The 21,314-nt window shown below is 47.4% G+C and overlaps 1 protein-coding gene across 1 annotated transcript in view; it reads right to left on the bottom strand.

Moving 5' to 3' along the window:
- The window catches only part of PRDM16 (PR domain containing 16), a 38,393-nt gene that overhangs the window by 11,340 nt on the left and 5,739 nt on the right, over window positions 1-21,314 (bottom strand). Inside the window, exons 2-8 of the mRNA XM_008947157.1 lie at window positions 20,177-20,375; window positions 16,121-16,268; window positions 15,408-15,561; window positions 10,382-11,783; window positions 6,686-6,773; window positions 2,483-2,652; window positions 962-1,039 (exon numbers count right to left, since the gene is read on the bottom strand). Coding sequence (XP_008945405.1) covers window positions 962-1,039; window positions 2,483-2,652; window positions 6,686-6,773; window positions 10,382-11,783; window positions 15,408-15,561; window positions 16,121-16,268; window positions 20,177-20,375 — 2,239 coding nt within the window. The remainder of the gene's footprint in view (window positions 1-961; window positions 1,040-2,482; window positions 2,653-6,685; window positions 6,774-10,381; window positions 11,784-15,407; window positions 15,562-16,120; window positions 16,269-20,176; window positions 20,376-21,314) is intronic.

Here is a 21,314-nt window from a genome sequence, read left to right as displayed (position 1 = left end):
CCCCCAAAGTTTTTTGAAACTGACTGCAAAACACTAACAGAAATTTCCAGAGGAAAAAATTCCCACTTGGTTTCCCCCATGGGAAATACTCCTTCATACACCTATATAAACATGTACGTTTTCTCACCAGTTTTAATCACATCTAAGCCAGCAGGAGCCCCAGCACCAGTGTGTGCCCAGGCTGGCACACCAAACGTGTCTGCTGCCCGGGGAGGAGATGGGCAGTCCTGCAGTGGGCCCTTTGCACAGACACAACGCAAACTGAGGTGTAAAAATCAGATCCCTTTGTCCACAACTAGCAGAAAACAGCAGTTCAGCCTTCTGCCTTAAACACCCAAAGCAACAACTGAAACCGGGTGTGAATTGCCTGCTCTGACCAGTCTTCTTGAACTTTGGATTTTAGGTAAGACACCCCCAACTTTTCTTTTCAAGCAGATACATTACAGGGCTTTGCTTTTCTTCTGTTTTTTTGATCCACTGTTCCAGCCACCTCTGATATACATTAAGAAAAAAAAAAACCCCCAACTTTTCTTTTCAAGCAGATACATTACAGGGCTTTGCTTTTCTTCTGTTTTTTGATCCACTACTCCAGCCACCTCTGATATACATTAAGAAAAAAAAAATCTAGCTAGACCCAGCAGTTAGCTTATTGGCAAGCCCTTCAAACCAGCCTGAATTTCAGAGACATTCAGCACCTTCAGCTGTCCTTGAGATGAATGGTTAATGTGAGTGTTCAACAACACTGCAGATCAGACCACTCACTCGCCAGCATACATCTAAATATAAGTTAAGTGCCTATCTTCAAGCTGCCAGCCCTGATTATTTTTGGCTGGTACACATAATATACAGTCCTATGAATCATTATATGTAATGCTACAGGACTGCAGTATTATGCTGGCACAACTTTCCAGAACAGAGAACAAGCAGCAGTGGGGAGTGGGGAGAGCTGGGGCAGCATCACCTGTAGGGCTGCTCGCCCGTGTGCGTCCGCAGGTGCCGCGTCAGGTTTGCCGAGCGTGGGAAGATCTTTCCACAGTACCTGGACAACAAAAGCCAGAGTTACCATCAGCACATCACATCCTGCTGCAGCCCACCGTGCACAAACACCCTGTCACCAGCCACCACCAGCCCCACTTAGAGACCCTCTCGCTGAGTTTCTTCCATCTATTTTTCCAAAAGTGTCTTGCAGGCACGGAAGCGCTGGAGCTCCACAACCTCCCACAGCAAGGAGCTCCTCTGCTGAGCACCTTGTGGTGTAAAAGAACCTCCTGCTTGTTTGAACCTGTCCCTCAGCAACTGCACTCAACGCCACCTCGTTCCTGCCCCAGAGTGTTTAATCACTGCCTGTCTCCATTAACCATTGCTTGAGATGTTTATAGATCTCCTTTATAACACTGTTCAGCTGCTTATCATACAGAATCCACCAGATCACCCTTCTTGGGATTTTCTCCCAGACAGATGCTGCAGCATGTGTTACTCCTACTGGGATGCACTGTTGTGAGCCCAACAGTCTGCTCAGAACAAGGAAATGAAGCAAGAGGAGGGGTTGTGTTCCACAGTCAATCTGATTCACAGCAAACTCTAAAGGAAGGGAGGTATAAATAAAAATATTCACTGGGAAATAAAATGTGAAGGATGAAGGGTTACATCCTGTGACTATGACACCTGATGCTTGCTGATGCAGAAGGAACACAGGAGCAGACTGACAATTTCAGAGGCAGTCAGCACTTTTACATGTGCTGAAGCTGAGTAGTTAATGTGAGTGCTCACCAGCATGAAAACCCAAATGTTAACTTGTGAGTCTATATCTAAATAGAAGTCTAGTCCCTATTGTAGTAGAAACGTTGAATTTCTCAATACTCAACTGAAATTTGAGCCTGTAGTTTTTGTGGCAAAGTTGAACACAAGAGATACATCAAGCAAAATATGTACCAAGCTATTGCACCCATGTAAAACTCCGTGGGAGCCACCACAAGAGCCTGCAGCAGCCGCAGGTGAAGCTGTGTAAGCAGAGAGGGGTTTTTGTTCCCCAGTGGTGGGCTCCAAAAGCAGCTTTTAGAGCTGCAAAGGATACTTAATTTTGTGCATTCAATCTTGTTTGAAAACATTGTTTACTGTATGCCATTTTAAAGATTCCATTACTTTACATAGCTGAGATTGCACCCGCATTGGAAACCGTGGCGTTCGCTGCCACACGCGAGAGACTTGGCTGGGAGAATTCTGTTTGCTTGAGAATCTCCAGATCTGCTCTCAAGGCTATTAAAATTTACAAAGAAAATAGAAAATGCTGATTTTCTACCAGACAAAACAAGCTATTTCAGAGTGAATTAGTCATCAGAATGCTCTGTTCTCATTCTGCTGCTTCTTGTTTTTCCTCCCACCCCTGCCGCGACGGCGAAGTCGCCCGTGTGAAGCTGCTCTGCCCGTGCTGGTGCCACTCTGCCAGGGTGCCCCAGGGAGCTGGGGGTGCCCAGGCCCTTACCTGCAGGTGTAACGCTCCTTGCCCTTGCGCAGGATGGGGTCGGAGAGCGTGGGCGGCGGGGACCTGAAGTTGAAGGGGTGATGTGGAAGGGGCTGCAGGGAGGTGCCAGTGTCTGTCTTCATGGCTGCAAAACTCTCCAGTTTCTCCGTCATTGTTTCTATGGCTGACATCTACAAGTACAAGGCAAGATCTCGTGTCATAAAAATCCACAGGAAGAACAATATCTGATGCATAAAACATGTCTTTTAGCACTAGGATGTTGGTGGCAGCCTGTTGCTGATGTTTGCTCTTCCCCTCAGAAGCTGGCTGCACAGTGGGAAGCAGAACTACTGAATGCAGCCAGGGAAGAGAGAAACTGTGTCTCAGGCTCCAAAAAATCAGGAAAGATACAACTGACAAAGCCGTGCTGTAAGCATTAGGCCTCAGAAATTAGGCACTTCTGCAACATGCACATGCTTACTTTCAGCATTTCAGATTGAAAATTAACTCTGATTACACTTGGCTTCCCTTTTTTCCAGGGATGACACTGAAATTAGGCACCACGGTTAACTGCTGGCTGCAGAACTCGCTGCCCAAACCCTCCTCACAAACACCAAACAGTGCAAGGCAAGGAGGCCTCATTCCCCTACAGCATCCATCGCCCTTGCATGGGCTCAGAGGGACAGCAGTGCTGAGCTGTGGTGGGCAGGTCACAGAGGACACAAGTTTTGAGCAGGATGCAGAAGAATTCTGGCCAAAGTGGAGTGGGAGGGAGCAGGGGGAAATGTGTGACTGCTGATCAGGGAGCTGAGACCAAGGAGAGGCTGTGGGTGAAGAGGGAACAGCTTGGAAGAGGAGGAGTTAAGATCAGACTCAGGATGGAGTCGGGTCCACTGAGAGTTTGCCTAGTGAAGAGGCCAATGTTTTAATTATACATAAGAAAGGTTCAGAAGCCAGTAAAGGTGATGGAAGGATGGGTGGGAGATGGCTGAGCTTCCTGGAGTGAAAGAGAATTCCAGCCAAAACACCCTGTGAGCTGTGGCTGGATGAGTTATGGTTAGGAGGACCACAAACCAAAACACAGTGAAAGCCTGTTCCAATCTGGGATGAGGGCACACAGGCCTAAAGATGCAATGCTGAACAGAACATTTCTGGGTGCCTGTCAGCTGCAGTTTGTATGACACAGCTATGGCCACGTTCTCACACAAACGCTGGACTAAAAACCACACCAGAAAGAGGGAGAAAGGGAAAAACCTGCAGATGTGGAAGAATGGGAAAGAAAAGAAAAAGCTCAGCCTGTGTGTATAAAGCAAGGCTACACGTAAAAATCCTACCTAAAGAAAACCATTTTAACTTCCATAGCACAAAACAGGAAATCCAAATCCAAGAGAGAAACGCAACTCGGAGGACCAGGCTGACATCCCCAACGTTGGATTTCATGCACTCTTGAGAGCACTTTCAAGATACCCAGCAGAAAACATGGATAAAACAAACAAGGCAGCAATAAAGCTGCCTCCTCACTGCAGATGACATCACTGGGAAAGAAGGGGGGAGTGGGAGCCTGCCTGGAGAGCGCGCCCGGGAGCCGAGGGACAGCGAGCGAGCGGAAGGCAGTAGGAAGCCATACATCAAATCTAGATGCTCTATTGTACAGGAAGGGCTGACCTTTTGCACGTTTACACTTTATTAAACTGGGCTCTGAGGGAGGAAAGAGAGCCAAGATATTGTTTAAAATGTATGACTATAAAAAAAAAAAAAGTTGTCTTAATCACCAAAGAATATATTGTGGAAGGCTGACAACCATTCATAAGCTGTAAAAAAGAGGAGTAGTAAAACCCATTTCCCAATAATAGATCCACGGCCCCTTAGTTGGAGGCTCCCAGCCCATGATAAATAGTAAGTAATACTTAGCGCCAGCCACTTGAAAAGGTTACTTGATCATTTACAGCAAAAGCTCTGCCCCAGCTGCCAGTCATGTAACAAAACCATCATGTTAAAATGCTATCCGGATCTTTCAGAGCTCTGCCACTCAGCCCTTTGCTGGAGTACCTGGAGATATCTTTTGTTGTGCCCTGTTCTTTAGGCACTTAGTCAGAGATGTTTGCTGCCTTGATAGCCGTAGGCTCATTTTAAAATTCTAAACACCGGCCACAGCCTCTCCTGTGGTAAAGGCACTTTGCTATTTAGGGAACAACTGCCTGGTTATAATAAAAAAGAAGGGGAGAAGAAAAGAAACTTAACAGGTGAGAAAAGGTTTTCCATTAAGTTATCAAAAAGTTACACCGCTTATTTATGTTGTCCAGAGTTTCATTTAAAATAGACAATGTAAGAATAACTCCCATCAGAGCAGAGAAACTACCGGCAATGACTGGCTAAGAAAGAAAAGTTGCCTGAAATTCATTTTGAGAGAGAAAACCTCTTCTGAACGCTCAGCCTTTGTCACGTCCTTTGGCATAATCACAGAAGAAAAGGCTGAGACCAGACTCGTGTTTAGAGTGAGAGAAACATGCTCAGAGTGCACACCGAAGTGACGCAGAACACAAACCTTGGTCTTAACGAAGAAGACCTAAGCAGGAGCCCCCAAAAATATGATTTCTTAGGAAAAGAACCAGGATAACAACGGATGGGGATCTGGTAGTAAATATCTCAGGTATTCTTGAACGAACGACCCATCTTTGCTCCTCGTATCTGAACTACCTGAGTGATCACAGAGCATGGGAACAGCAGCTCTGCAGATCAAGTGATCGTTACACAGCAACTCGCTTTACTAAAAATCAGTTATCAGGAAGTTTTGGGCTCGGGTGATTGTAAATTTTAGCTTATCACACAGAATAGACTCTTAGAGATAACCAGACCTTCCACATCTTTTCATTGCCATGGGAAGAGGACGTGGTCAGGATTTCAGGAACAATGTGAACAGCCTTCCACCCAATGCTTGCTCCTGCTCAGGGCCTGTACGTTCCTCATCGTCTCGTTGGGTTGCTTTGCCACACTAGCTCCTCCCTGCTATCAGATTCTTTACAGGCAGATATCCCCACTATTCTAACTCACACAAACACAGGATGTTCCTGGCCAGCCTGTCACCATTATCCAGCCTGTATGAAGGAAAAATCAGGGGAAGTTATTAACCAAACTCTGAGGCTGATGCAAAACAATGAGGGAACTAAGTTTAGCTGTGAAAGCAACCAGGATCCAGCTTTCACAAACCTGCACGTTATTTATCTAAGGTGGGAAACATTATCAGAGGAGAACAATGCATGTGAATATAAAGGAGACCACAGCAATGACCAGAGAGCCCAGCTCCCAGCGTGTGTCCACAGCAGGAGAGACGGAGGAGAGCTGGTGACCCTGCAGAGCACGTTGGGCAGCGTGAGGCAGAACCTGCTGCACTGTCCTCCTGGGGCAAGGAATGCAAAGGGCAAAGAGCAACGTCCCCTCCTGGGGAGTTCAGCTACTGCCTGGGAGATACGGGGGGGCTGTAAACTGGGGGTGGTTCTAGTGAACAGTGTTGCTTGCACTGGACTTCATCGTGCCTTTCAAAGACTCTGGGGCAAGGGCCTGCTCCAGCTGCACTGTGGGCTGGTGGGTTGGCAGTCCTGGTCCACTGCCAAATGGGAAAGCTGTCCAGCAGTGTTTCCCACTGCTCTGCAGTGACTCAGACCTGGAGGAGATGCAGAGGGAGCAAACATCCCTGTGCTGTCAGGAGAACAGAGACTAGAGCAGCTGTGCAGGAAGGAGAGAAAACAAGTTCTCGGTCACCTTCTGGAGCAGGCAGAGCTGAACCCTGATCCTCCACTGCCCTGCACCTTCATGCTTCCTAGATGATGTAAGGGAACATCAAGCAGGTATAAAATGCTACTGCTTAGATGCTGGACAGTCCTCCTCCACTTTGCACTGCTGCAAATCACTGCACCAAGTGTTCCTACAGGAAAACCTACATAGTAATGCTGGCATGGGAACAGGGAGCCTGGCAGACCATGGGAGTTGTCCAGACCTCATCCTTGTTCTTCTGTTAATGCAAAAGAAACAGCAAGGCACAGCTACCATCAGCCTCGAAGCATGTATGACATTAAAAGTATCTGAAAGTACCTGGTGGGAAATCGTGGAGTTCCCATCAGGCCCTTGGATGAGAAGGAGCCTGACCCAAGTGACCTGTTTCTACCAGCCCCATCTCAGACTTCTTGGCATCCAACCAGCACCACATTGTAACATCACTGCTGTTACCTGGGGGTGAAAAAGCAGCGGGGAGGGTCGCAGGTACTTCTCCTTTAGGGCACCCACAGGGTCTGTCACCTTCCGCTTCTCCACCCTGCTGGACAACAACACAGAGGGTTACATACCTCACAGGCCTGAGGCAGCAAAGAAACAGCCAAACCATTGCAGAGGTGTGTCAGTTCTGTGCATGAGGCTGTTCTCCTACTGACACAAACGTCTGTCTTGCCCTTCTGCTGGATACCACAAATTATCATCCACAAGTTCTCCCACAAAAGGCACTGGAAACAATATGAAAATGGATCCCCTCCTTTGGGCAGTGTTTTTTTAGCCATCACACTGATGACTAAGAAAACATTTTGATCTTTCCTATGTGAGAACTAATGCCTCTACTATAGTGGTTTATAAGCCTCTGCTGTTGTGAAATGTCATGAAATAACCTACATTTACAGCAAAAGCAATCTGTAAGTGGGAGAAGCTCTAGAGTTCACAGCAGGCAGCCACTGCATGGAAAAAATTAGTCTTTGAGAGTTTGTCATTATCTTAAGAGTTAACACTGGGCCAGACTTTGCAGCCCCAAGCATGCTGAAATCATTTGGCGTTTCATATTTACATCCCCCCTTGCAGCTGAGAGAGAATTTGCATTGAGTTTCCTTGGCAAGCACACGTGGACAACGATTTTAGAAGTTAGCAAAGATTGGTGGGAGATTTCCAAAGTGTCTGAGGAACCCGAGTTCTTCTGCTGCCACTTTGGTCCATGCAAATATCCCACTCTTAAGCACCTCTATGCAGAGACGATCCTAAAGTTAGGCTCCTATTTTTGAAAATAATGACTTTGCTTTCACAAAATATTCCACTTGCAGGGAAAAGGTGGAGTGAAATCACCAAAAACTGAAATGTCCTCTGTGGGGAAAAAAGTGTTATGAAAGTAACTCCAATGAAGGCAGCTGCATCTTTCAATTACTGGAGTAGAGTCCATCTCTCTAAACCAGCAGAAATCCAATAGTAAGAGTAATTTTAACTACATTAGTCCAGCATAAATGAGAGCAAATTATTTAGCTGCATTTCAGCTGATTGGTGTGTGGATCAAATTACTAAAGAGTTTAAAAGAAGAGTCCTGCAGAGTGCTATTTAGCGAACTGTATTTAATCTGCATTTCATTTTTGTTAGGTAGAAAAAAAAAGAAAGAGCTGGATTCCACAGGCAGTGAGCAGCACGGGGCCGTGGAGGGGCCGTGTTCCCACAGGGTGAGTCTCCAGGAGAGGAGCAGTCCCTGCAGCAGCACGTCAGCCTCTGCCCCCGGCGGGCAGCGCGGGCTGGCTCCCGGTGACGCTGTCAGACACCCCACCTGCAGCGGGGACGCCAGACCCCCAGGGGCACCCCCGGGTGGGCAGGGAGGGCACGGCGAGCACACCGACCCCCTCGTCAGAGCCCGGGGCCGCCGCCGCCCGAGGATTAAGCCGATCTTTACAGCCCAGTGCCTGAGAGCGTCACCTTAGCCAGGCTGAGCTAAAAACTGCACTGATTTCAGGCTGTCTGGCTGCATTAAATTATATCACCAGGAGAAAATGTCAAGGATTTAAGTGGCCTTTGGGAGAAAAATGAAGGAGCCAAATGATGTGAGAGAGTCTGATAAAGAGAAGTTTAGAAACAAAATATTTCCATATTTTTTAAGCCGGGACTTGGAAGCTCTGCTGTTTAGCTCATTACATCAGGAGTCTGATTCGCAAGCAGCTCCACCGCTGACTTTCTATTTTAATGTATTACTACAGCTATATACATCCCATGGAATGCACCAAACGATGCCCCCATCCTTCACTTCCATCTGTCTTCTGGACCTTTACGGTTTTCCCGAGGCTGCTATTTTAATTGGCAATGGCTTCTTCAACCCATGTTATTTTAACATTCCTACTGAGAATGCCCAGAGGTGGCAGGATCCTGTACTAACCCAAAGCTTTTGCCTTTCCATCCCATTTTGTTTTTTTTTTTTTTATTTCCAGAAGTACATTTTACAAAAATAAATGCCAGCCCATTTACACTATTCCTTATCTTTTTGCAGGAAGAGGCGACCACCACGGTGGGTCCCTGCCAGAACCCCTCACACGTCCCGGGCTGCGATGAGACTGTTTGCACCACAGATGGCAAACGTGTAAGCAAGTGACACACACCAACCCTGAGAGCTCTGGCCAAGCCAGAGACACTTTCTTAGTGGCAAGCACCGAGGGCTCACTAATCCTCCTCTCAGCCAACAGCTCCTTGGCCCGGCCAGACATTGACATCATTTTTTCCCACAGTTATCAGCCGTACAACAGCAGCAGAGCAGTGACATAGGTGCTGTTCTCCTGGCTCACTTCTCGTGGAGGCCACTCCAGCCCCTGCTGTTCACACCCTTTGAACACTCAGTGACCATCCCCATGCTGACACACTCACACTGCAGTGACCAGTGCTGACAACACCAGCTCCTGCAGCACATCCACGGGCCTTCCAGAGGGCTGGATTTCAGCCGGGCTGGCTGTGCAGCCCTGCAGCACCCTGGCCACATTTAGCTCAACCAGCACAAGAACACATGGCCCACTTCAGGAACTGGCTGGTCAATGAGACACCAAATCCAGAAGCCTCCTGGGCCAAGCCCCTGTACCAATGTTATCACATATCCTATCCTAAGGGAGAATTGATTGCCATGTTAATGTCTAAAGCAAACTAGTTTGGGACACCTCTTTTCACTGGGCTTTGCTAAAACCAAGCAAATGGTATTTGCTACATGACAGATACATCTTCTCCAGTGCCACTGCCCACACAGGTAATACACAAACTACTGGTACCCTTGCTGTAAAGCTTATAATAATTTTCCTTTAGAAACAGGTTTTATAAAAACCTCTAAACCAACAAAAGACAAGTCTTCCCTTTACATCTTCTTCTGAATTCATTCCCTCTGGGAGTCTAACTGACATTTAACATGCCTTCCATGTTCAGCTCATTCTAGGCATGGCATAACAAACCAGGCCCTCCTCAAGCCCCATCTGTTTCAAGCAAAACAAGAAAACCCTGGTTATGTTCTAGGAAAGATAAGTCTGCAGGAGATGTATGTGGGAGAGATCCAGATAATAACATGCTACCATCTATTTACACAGTACTTGTTACTCCAGATCTACAAACGTTTCAGAAGGCTGGGCCCACAACAGCACAGCAGTTCCTATCAACTGAAACTCTAAGAAAAGGAATGAGAAAGAAAAAGAGCATGGGGAGGAAAAAAGGTGAAGTGGCTCACAAAAGGCCATCAAGTCAGTCAGTGGGAGAGCTGCATTTCCAGGCTCCCAGGGCTCCTGACTCATTCCCAAGCCATGAGAGCCCAGGCTCTGAGGCATCTGAACTCTGCATTCTTATCGAATCAAACCTCTGGAATTTCCCCAGCAGAAGTGCCATCTTAGTGTTGGCTCGTGGGAGAGTCCTTAAATAGGTCAAGCTTCTTCTTTATCAAAATAAGGATGTGTTCTGTATACATATTGATTACGAGCACTCCTTTCAATTATTCAGCCCTTTCGGTTCAGAAACTCACCGTGCTGTGACAAAGGAGAGAGAAACACCATCGACTGCAGCAGACTTGCACTGCTCTGTCTAAACAACCTACACCCCACCTGCCTCAAGTTGTGATGTCAGCTAAAACCCGAGCTCGTTAGAGGAAACGCTTAAGGCAGGGTATGTTAATACCTGTATATGGGGTCCATGAAAAAGGGTGATGGCTTAGCATAATGCAGGGATGGCTGCTGAGGCAGTTGAGACTGGGAAATCTTGGGTAAGACTTCACTTGCCATTAGCTTCCTTTCCCCATAGACGTGGTTCTTCCGTGGCTCTCTCCCTCCGTTCTGGCTGGCTCGGATGCGGTTGCCGATGCTCAGATCCAGTGGCTGCTCCTCCCCTGAGGACGGGGCTGGCAGGACCTTGGGTGGTGGCAAGATTGGCTTAATCTCTTTTGGCTTTGTGGTGAGATCGAAGGGTGACTCCGAGCTGGTGCTGCCTACTTTGTGGAGGTCCCTGGGTGACTTTGGTTCTGCCTTGACCAGCAAGTTGTGATTGAGGGTCCGCTCTGTAAAAGGGTAGAGTGAATGGGGGAAATTGGGGAGGAACTGGAAAGGGAACATGGAATGGTACGGGAGTGAACCCATCTTTTTCTCCTGCATCCCCATAAAGCCAGGCCCAAAATATTTCTCTGCGATGGAGGCGATGGCTTTGATAGAGTCATTAGCTGCTCCCGTGGTAGGCAGCAGGTGCTCCTCGGGGGGAGGAAAGAAGGAATGCTGAGAATAGAAGAGAGGGATCTCGCTCGAGTTGTTGGTGGAACTTGCAGACACAGAGCTGCTGACAAAATCCGGCTTGCTCTCAATTTGTTTGCTTTTATCTTTTGCTTTGTCCCTGTCGCTCTCTGCATCGCTGTCCAGGTCAGAGCCGGTGCCAGTAGTGGTGTCCAGATCCGTGCCTGTGGTTGTATTGACGTCCTCAAAGTCACTGCCATCGGACATGTCGCTGTTCCTGGCTTTTAGCTTCTCCAGGTAAGAGTTTTCCAGGCTGCTCTCACATTTCTCCTCTCCCGAAGCGGCCTGGTTGCTGTTGCTCACGGCAGAGATGAGAGGAAGCGCCGGGTTCCCGAGGGGGCTGGGGAGCTTTGCGTCCGGAGTGTGGTTGAGGGGACTTTTGAGCAGTTGCGTGGGTGGTAACAAGGGGGGCCTGGGGTAGAGAGAGGGTGGGAAAATCCCCGGGAACCCCGGCGTGAGGGCGGGAAACGCTGGGGGGGCAGGGGAGAAGGGAAGGGCCCCCGGGTGCGGGCGGGACGGAAAATAATCGTTAAATCCCAGGCTGGCGTGATTGAGGTTGGGAGAGGGCTTGGATTTGTCCATCATGGAGGTGGGCGTCAGGGGCAGGCCGGGGGCGAAGATGCCGCCCGGGCTGTAATGGTTCTTGCCCTCGCAGAAGCGGCGGTGCTTGTTGAGGGAGGAGGTAGTGCTGAACATCTGCCCACAGTCCTTGCACTTGATCTGCGTGCGGCAGTCCGCGTGCATCCGCTTGTGGCGGCACAGGTTGGAGAACTGCGTGTAGGATTTGTGACAGACCTCACCTAAAACGTCAACAGAAACCAACAACAACAGCGATATGAAATTAACAGGACGTGGCAGGGAACTCGGGAGGAGCTGCCCCGGCCCCCCCAGCCCAAAATCCTCCCTCTTCCCTGGGCACAGACCGGGTGAGAAACAGGCGCCTGCTCCGCGCCTCACGGGGTCTGCTCCAACTTCGGGTTTGAATTTTCAATACAGATAATCGTGCATTTTAATGGTAATATCTACTTATATTAGCTAGTCTGCTCTCCCTGTAGTCCTGGCGTGGCAGGGAGCACCGAAGGGAGAACTTGGCCTCATTTAACCAAACCTACCCTTTCTTTAATGCCATTAATAGTAAGTAACCACCCCATAGGGATGGTCTATAAATACCTTGCCAGCCAGGGCTCAGCCCAGCTAGAAGCATGGTGAGACCCTGTGTTCCTTAAATTAGCAGGACACCCTCACAATGCTGCATTAACGCTACACCAGCGTTTCCCTTAACGACCTGTAAATACCAAGCTTTCAAAATGTGAGCTTTTATGACCTCTTTCACCTGCAGGCTTTGCTGGTGTAGAAGGAGCAGGGCAAAGCAAGAAAAAAATCCCACCCAAACTTTTCTGGATATCAAAACACTGTAACTTTTTATTATCTGATGCCTCTTTGAACGTAGGAATAAATTCTACTTCTTAGTGAATTAACACACTTCTTTCACCAGAGAACTGCTGTTATCACCATTTTGTAAACATGGAAACTGAGAAAAAGAGAGAGAGGGAGTTGGGCACAAGGACCTGAGTGAAAATCCTCCTGACAGCCAGGCCCCCAGCCCAGCCATGGCATGGTCCCTTCCTCCCAGCCCTTACTGATGGGCACACGCCAGAGTGATTAGCCCTGTATTTTTTTTTCTAAACCTTTAGGATTTACATGAGTGCTTCAATACCAAACGGCTGTCAGGAGAATATTTCACTAGGAGGTCTGAAAATCTAAGGGGAAGCTCCTTCTACTGAAATTCAAAGCAAAGATTATTAACATTTAACAACATTGACATTTCAGTTCAAACGGGCACCCCAAAACTCAGTGGATTGTCACTGCAGGGTCTGCTGTGTCTGGTTTCCAACTGCACTAGAAATTCAATATGAACCTCAGAGTGTTTCAGACTTTCTGCTTTGGGCTCAGATACAACAAGGAGCTGCCCAGGAAGAACAAGCAGGAGAACTAGAAAGTCACCAGAAGAGTTTCAGTGTTTGAGGAACAGCTTTTCCAAATGAGTATGCTAAAGCCACCCCTAGGTTTTGGTAATCACACCTTGAAAAATTCTGTTAGCTGTTCTGAACTACTATTATTGTATACACATAGTTTTATGGCTGTTGTGTGTATTATTTTAGCTACCTTAGACTTTCTAAGAAAGGGTTTATTTAGGTTTATGACTTCATTTTTATGTTTTCTTTAAAAACATCTAAACAGAGTTCTTAAAGAAAACACTATTTATTTTCCATAAAGCTAACAGTCTTTTAGATACAACAATCCCTATTTCTATAGAAATTTAAGCAGAAGGATCCATCAACACCCACACAGCACCCAAGGCCAGCTCTGTCTCTGGGCTGTTCCTGTGCTAGCACGTGTGAATGTTTTTCTCATCCTGGCTGTGGATGCAGAGCCAGCACCTTCAGAGCTGCAGGAGTGACTCTGTGTCTCTAAACAAACAGGCAGCTGCAAATATTTCCACGTGGAAGGATACCATGAGTGAACTCCCTCTCAAGTGACTAATAACAGCTGAAGAAATGCCACATTTGGATGGATTCCTTCAAAAGATGTTTGTATATACACTTCTTTCCCAAATAAAATTACTCCTTTCTATTTTTAACCATCTCCCTTGCCGTGTGCCAAGAGATGCTGCACAGCGGTTTAGAAGATACCAGTTCATAACAAAAGGCCAGTCTGCTTAAGCAGAGTGTATCCCAGCTGGGTGCACTTGCTGTCAGCCTCCACTGCCCCAACACTGCCGTGGTGGTGCTCACATTACTTTTCCTGTATGGCAAGTTCTACTGTTCCCGTGCAGCAAAACTTCATGAGGAGACTAAGGATAACAACAGCAAAGTCTTCCAACAGAATCAGGTTCCTTTCTTTCCATTTTACAGCCCAGGAAGAGTTGCTAAATATATATGACACTGCACAAAATTCCCTAAAGAAAAGTGCTACAGGTAAAAGAGTTCAGGCCATCATTCTAAAATAGGGAAAACTGGAAAAAAAGTGTCCAGTTGTACAATGATTTAGTAACTCTGTGTGCCCTCTCTTGCAGTTCTGCAGTTATAAAGTTACAGTTTGGGTTTTTTTACAGCCAACTATAATATTGTACCAAATAAACACCCCCACTCATACCACAAACACAAACCCTTTGCACCCACTGAAGAGAAAGACAAAGTCCCCAGCAAATCCCACTCACGGCTCCCCGAAATCCCTAATGGGTTCCATATTCCTGCATGTGACTCCACCTGGCACAGCTGAACCAGGCAGAATCAGTCTCAAGTCGTTTCACACACTGATTTAGACTGACAACTCCCTAATTCTTATGAGGTGAGAGTGAGGAGATTATGAGAAGAAATCATTCATCTCACTGCAGCAATACTGCGAGATTCAAATTATCTCTTTCATGTGCCCGTCATCAAATGAAAGATTGCATCAAAATGAGCAATAAGAGTATTTTTTCTTCCTCCACTGACACCCATCTGATTATCTCAGAACACATTAATGAAACGAGTCTCCCAGGATACTCTCACATACTGTTCCCATTATACCAATAGGGAAAAAACAGCAGAAGTGGGTTCAGTGGCTTCCCTACCGTAACATCAAAGCCTGGAATGAAACCCAGATCCCGTTCTGCGCTTGAACTGCGCTCCCTGAGGAGTGTCAGGAAGTAGTCCCTAAAGTTTCTATAGCTTTGTTGTGACACAATCCACTTTTCTGCACAGATATCAAAATCCAATAGGTGCTGTGTCAATTAAAAAAAATATACAACCCTGAGACTGACAAGAAATGAGATGAACGGCTCTCCAGGGAAAATGCCCTTTTGGAAATATCCCACTGAAGAGAGCACTAAGGACCCAGTTAACCTGTGAGTTATTTGGCTTCCAGGCATTATCTGAAATTATCACAGAAATGTGCAATAAATAAAGAAGGAAAAAAACTCTCGGTAAAAAACACCTTCTCATCTCTGTCACTATTTAAAATTCTTTACAACAGCTACAGGATTTGAGGCACCCCTGAAAAACATTTCGATCAGGCTGTGCCAGCTATTTATTTATGTCACCAACATGAACATTCGAAAATTATTATGGGGAAAAAAAAAAAGACGAGAGAAAGAAAAGATACGAGAAAATGGCATCGCAAGGACTGCTGAGAGACTCAGCTTTTAACTTGTCAAGAAAGTCAAAAACTGCCACGAATGTTTACTGAAAAAACAGGGAGCATGCAAAAAAAAAAGAAAAAAAAGACAGAAGAAGAAAAAATGGCTGCGGAATTTCATCCTGTGCTCTGACCTATGAAATTACAGCGGCTGCTCGCAGAGGGACAGCTCGTACTGGGGGGCCCTGCAGGATACGTGCAATTACAGCCAGAGCCCGGGCCGGGTGATGGCCGTGACAACTTACATATGAAAGGTTTGACAGTGCTGTGAATGTGCTTGTGCTGCTTGAGGCCCGAGGAGGTGGCGAAGGTCTTGCCGCAGTCGGGGCAGGCGTGTGCCCGCGCCCCGACGTGCTGGGAGCGGATGTGCCGCTGCAGGTTGCTGGGGTCCGTGAACACCTGGAAGAGAGAGCACCTTCAGGGAGGGGAGGCAGAGAGCCAGGAGAAGGGTATATATACATGGGAAGCCTGACTGATTTGTGGGTTCTGCTCCCGGTGCACCCACACTGCCCCATGTGTCACCCCCAGGGCCCCCACCAGCCAGGAGAAGGCCCAGGGTGAGCTGCTCAGGGCAGGGCTGGGCTCCTCTCTCCCCATGTTAGAATCCTACAGTCATGGAATGGTTTGGGTTGGAAGGGACCTTTGAAGGTCCAACCCCCCTGCAGGGAGCAGGGACATCTGCAGCTAGAGCAGGTTGCTCAGAGCTCTGGCCAACCTCACCTGGAATGGTTCCAGGGATGGGGCAGTGACCACCTCTCTGGGAAATGGTCTCACCACCCTCACTGTGAAACATTTCTTCCTTAGATCTAGTCCTTGCATCTAGTGTTACCATGCTCCACACCACAGCTGGGCCACCAAACTGTGCCAGCTTGGGTCACCCGTCCCCTGGACCCCCTCCCCAGGTGCCAGCACCCTCTCCCAGGCAGAGCTGCCCGTGGCAGCCTGTCCTGCACCATACCTTCACACAGTTCTCACACTCAAACCGTTTCCCGCTGTCGTGAGACATCTGGTGACGAATCAGGTTGGATTTCCAGTTGAAAGCCTTGGGACACTGGTCACACTTGTACTCCCTCTCCTCGGTGTGGATTACCATGTGCTGCTCCAGGCTGGGAAAGAGAGACAGGCTGAGACTTCATGGCAGGGGACGGCCCCTGGCCCCAGAGTGAACCGAGCCCCCACCTCAAAGGGAGCCCCAGCACCCACCTCACAGAACTCCTGCCCCGCATCAGGCAGGACTCAGACAAGAGGGGAGCCTAGAGATGGTGACAGAAACAGGCCGTGAGCCCGTGGGGCCTGGGGGAGTTCCAGGACCTACTGCTGCTGCACAGCACCACTGCCAAAGCCTCTGTGAGCAGGTGAGCAGCACATGGACCCTAAGAGGGGCAGCGGCACCCAGACACCTCTTCCTTTCCTGGCATTTATTTCGCCCATGGAAGCTGCCCCATTCTGCCTCAGAGTGTCGCTGTGCTTTACGGTGGTTCTTATGAAATACCTGAGTCCATTTACAAGGGGGAAAAGGAAGGTAAAACCAGACCTGACCCCGCAGGTTCCTGAAGGGAAAAATGAGCACTTTGTGACCAGGACTTCTATGGCATCCCCACAGGGAAAGACAAGATATTAGCTGTGGCTGCCGAGACTATCACGTTGCCGTTTTCATGGGCACAAAGCCCACAGCTTCCCAGAACACAGCAACTCAACGTTGGAAAGAAACACGATAAGGTGCAAACACATTTCACTTCTAAATGTCAGACATCTTTTATTACTTAACTCGGCAATTTCAGCTTCTGCCAACTGGCAGCCTCTCCCCAGCCAGGGGATGATGGCGAGCCGGGGCGGGCGCTGGGTCGGGGCCAGGGCAGGGATGGCTCTCAGGAAGGCACAAGGTGCTCTGGTGCCCCAGGCCCAAGCACTGTCCCCATGCCCCAGCAGGCAGCATGCTGCAGGGCTGCCAAACTGGGGTGACAGCTGAGGGGAGCCCCCATGGGGGGCACAGGCCGGGCACAAAGCCCAGGAAGCCTTTCGGAGGAAGACTGAGTGCCCTACAGCACACTAAGCAGGCTGGAAACCCTTCTCCTCTCAAGGCCAGTCCCAAGAAACAGAGGAAGAAAATGTGCATCCTTTGCTGCCCTCAGCACAGTTCAATAGGATTTACAAATCCTCCTCCTGACTGCAAACTCCAGCGAAGGACGAACTCATGTGAAACCTGCTACTGCCTGAAATTCCCTACAGATCACTATTAAACCATTCCTATGGAACTTTAAAACACAGCTATACTTTTTATAGGAACATTAAAACTCAAACACTACTGGAAAATCCTGCCAGTCTTCATTACAGGCTACCAGAGGACTTCACAGCAGATAACGCCCAGGCACTTCCACAGAGCCTGAGGGAGTCAGAAACCAACTCAGCCTTGACATGTCCCCAGGACTATACTGCTGTCCCTCTCCTCAGATGCCTACAGGGACCTGCATCTCCAGTGGGACCAGCACCCTGGCACCAGCACACACCTGCCTGCATCCAGGCTGAGCAGAATGAACCCGACACTGGAGTCCTTCGAAATTCCCAGTGTGAAGGCTAATTGCACCAACAATTACCTGCACTGATAACTCTGTGCCCTGAGGGCATTTGTGGGCACACCCTGCAGAAGGTGGCTTCATCATAAGGGGCTTTGGTGGGACTGCAGCCTGCCCAGCAACTTTACCTATGAATCCCAGCAGCCACCTGCCTGTTACTCCCTTGAAGAACCTCCTCTTCCTTCAAGTCAGGTAGTTAATATTCATGAATGTGCCCCTTATAAACTGCCAATCCACTAATTCTGAAGAAGCAATATTCATTTTGATAAAGAAATGTTCTTAACACTGCATAAAAAATTTAACACACACAAAGAAATATATACCTTTCATATACATATACAAAAATATGCTCCTGTTAACTGTGATTTATGAGTTTATTTAGAGCAAATATGGACAAACTAATATGCTGTTTAGAGGCAAGTACCTACTGGGATTAGCAAAACATTTATTTATTTAGTCAGCTGCTAAATGCTCAATTTCAGTTCCCCAGTGGCACTCTTGATTTGATCTGCATTAACTTCTGAAAAATTATAAGACCATCGAGGTATGCTGAGTGGCTATATTCTGTGTTTCAGTGGCCTTCTCAGTACATAAAATGCAGAGGACAGATGTGGACATTCTCTCCCAGCTCCACTGAATCTGTCAGCACTGAAGGGTGACGTTGCTGACTCTATCTTCCCCCATCAAAAAAAGATGAAATAATCAGAACAGGAGAAGGTTCTGAACATAAATCAGGACAGGGCTTGTAAAACTGGTGTTCTGCCTTCAGCCCTTCCAGAGGTTTTCCATCTGACTCGGAGCCTCCAAGACATTTGCTCATCCCTTTGAACTCCCAGCACTGACCAGCCGTGCTTGCTGCAGGAGGCAGCTCACTGCCAGGGAGCTCCAGCAGAGCTCTGCCCCACGGGCAGTCGAGCCTCAGACAGAGTCAAGGTCTATCATACCCTCTGCTCCTGAGAAATCAAAGGAAACTGGGACCTTGACTCAGCCACATCATTTGAATACCTAGAATGAGCTTCACCAGATGACTCTGAACGTCTTACAGGGATAAGTAATCACTAAAGAGAAAAAGGGACTTCAAACTTTTCTGCTTCTCTAACCTCTGTGAAATGGACCCAGTGCCAAAAAGACCCAAAGGGGAGCCAGGAAATGCACAGAGGTTACAAACAGGAGATGACACACATTTCAAAAGGGTATTTCCTAAATTAACAAAGAACTATGAAGTGTTGGAAGCTAAAGAGGAGGAAGTTTCTAATGCAGCTAGTGAGATAAAAGAATTGGAATTTGTACTAAAATCATAAATGATTTAAATAATTTAAAGGAAGTTCTCTTTTTTTTTTTGGTCAGGTAAAAAAAATTAGCAAAATTGCAGCCTCCTAGCATGTAACCAGAAGTAGCCAATAGAAACAGGAGGTGAGGAATAAAGACATCAGACTGTGCTATGAGAACCACTACAGAGCTATCACTGGCAGACAGGATCTGTTACCAACCAGTACAACGCCCACAGCACAGCCAAGAGCTGAGCTCTTTTCAGTTCAGACAAACCAGTGCAGTGTTCTTTACATTCCACCTTTCTCTGTAGTTTTTAAAATAGATTTTTTTTTTCTTCACTTACTCACCTAGATAAAAGATCTGAAAGTAACAAAATAATTGATTTCAAAATGACTAATGCTGGTGAACATCAGATTTTTTAGTTTTTATCTGAAATGAAGCAGGCCTTACACTGGCTGTAAGCTCAACTTCTATAGACCAGTTCTCCGTTTTATAACAAATCTTGCTTAGGATGGCAATAAACACAACCCTACAGTGATTTTAGAAACCCTCAACTTTTTAAAACTGTCTCTTCACATTTAACCATTTAAGCCTTACATTGCAAATGTGTGAATCAGAAAATTCAAAGAGCTCTGCTTTAAAGCTGCCTTTGATTAATATCACATTATGCTTGAAAGATGTGAATTTTCAGCTAAAATTTATTGGGCCAAAGAATTTTCCCTTTAAAAAGAAAAAAGTTTAATCCTTTGTTTAGAGCTGCCTTATAATAATAATTGAATCATCATTGCAAATAAAAACATGACCTGGAGAATATCCTATGTTCTTCTGTCCCTTGTCCCATTTCTATTGCAGGTCTATCAGCCTGTCACAGCCCTGAAGAAGTCACAAGGGATTCAGGAAACAACCATTTAAAAAGCCAAAAATCTGTGGATGCTTCTGCTAGAGAGCATCATGGTCTATGAAATCAAGGTGCATTAAAATGCTGTCCAACAGCATTGTAGGATCCTCAACCCAACATCCCTGACCCCCATGGAGAGAGGGCAGGACTATCACCACAGCCACCCTGAGCCACCCAGCTCCCCCCACGCTCCCCCACTTCCACCGTCAGACAGGACTGAGCAGTGACGGAGGGGGGCAGGTCGCAGGAGGGTCTGGCCATCCTCTGGTACCTGTATTTATTGGGGAACATCCTCTCACAGTCTTTGCACTCATAGACCTGTCCATCTCCCAGGCCTTCCTGCTTGATCTGGTCGTTGAGGCTCTCGTAGAGGGCGCTGACAGCACTGCAGGAGTACTTCTTGTGGCGCCGCAGGTCCAGCTTGGACGGGAGCAGCTCGTCGCAGTCCTCGCAGCGGAAGGGGTGCTCCTCTGCAACACACACAGAGGGAAGCTCAAGCAACTCTCATCATCTTACCCAACGCTGGGCTTGTAAAGAAAACACAATATTCTGTGAGGATCTATCAAACAAAGAAACGCAGAGGAAACCTGCGAGTGACAGGAGAGAAACCAAGGCAGGCTGTGCCAGCAGGCTGCTTTCGCTTTGAGCATCAAGAGCAAAAAGTAAATCACACAACCAGGAGAGACCTTGCTTTCGTTGTGCCCTGGTCTCTGCTGAGAGGTAGAGACCTACAAGAATTAGCAGATACAAAACACTGTGGCTATTCTGTAGTATTGTGCTTGTCTGCAGTGACGTTTTTTGAAATCATGAACAAGTTTTCCCTCAAAAGGGGCTGCCAGAGAAAAAAGGAACAAACCTTATTCAGAGAAACACAGGCCCTGGGAGAAGCACATCACCACAGCACCAACCTGGAGAAGCACCTTTCCAAGAAAAGGTCTTTCTAACCTTATCCCCTGAACTCGTCCCACACAGCTCTAGAAGCACAGCATGCCATCAGACCTGAGGAGCTCAAACCCAGAGTACTATGGAAGGAAGAAAAGGGAGCCAAATTCTTTGTTGTTGTGCTGTTTGGATTCTTTTTTTTTTTAAAAAAAAATCTAATGCACATAATAAATTATTGTAGTCAAGGTCAAACAAATTAAAACGAGGGCAGCTATTATTAAGTTTACAAGGCAGCATCCTGACTATTGTGCCAAGCCAAACAATCAGCTCAGAGCTGTAAATTTTCCAGGAGAACAACTCTGCGAGGGAGTGGGGACAGCTCCAGGTTCCTGCACCCAGCAGCCAGCCCAGCAGCAGCCTCCCAGCCAGCGCCGCCACATCCCCCTGCCCTCCACCGGGCTCTGCTTCACATTAGCCTTATTCTCTTTTTTTTTCTGATAACTTTATTTTCAAAAGGAAACTTGTGG

This window comes from Merops nubicus, unplaced genomic scaffold (assembly GCF_000691845.1).
Source record: "Merops nubicus isolate BGI_N331 unplaced genomic scaffold, ASM69184v1 scaffold7979, whole genome shotgun sequence".
Lineage (NCBI taxonomy): Eukaryota > Metazoa > Chordata > Aves > Coraciiformes > Meropidae > Merops > Merops nubicus.
The sequence above is the reverse complement of the archived record's forward strand: the minus strand, read 5'-3'. Positions and strand labels throughout refer to the sequence as shown.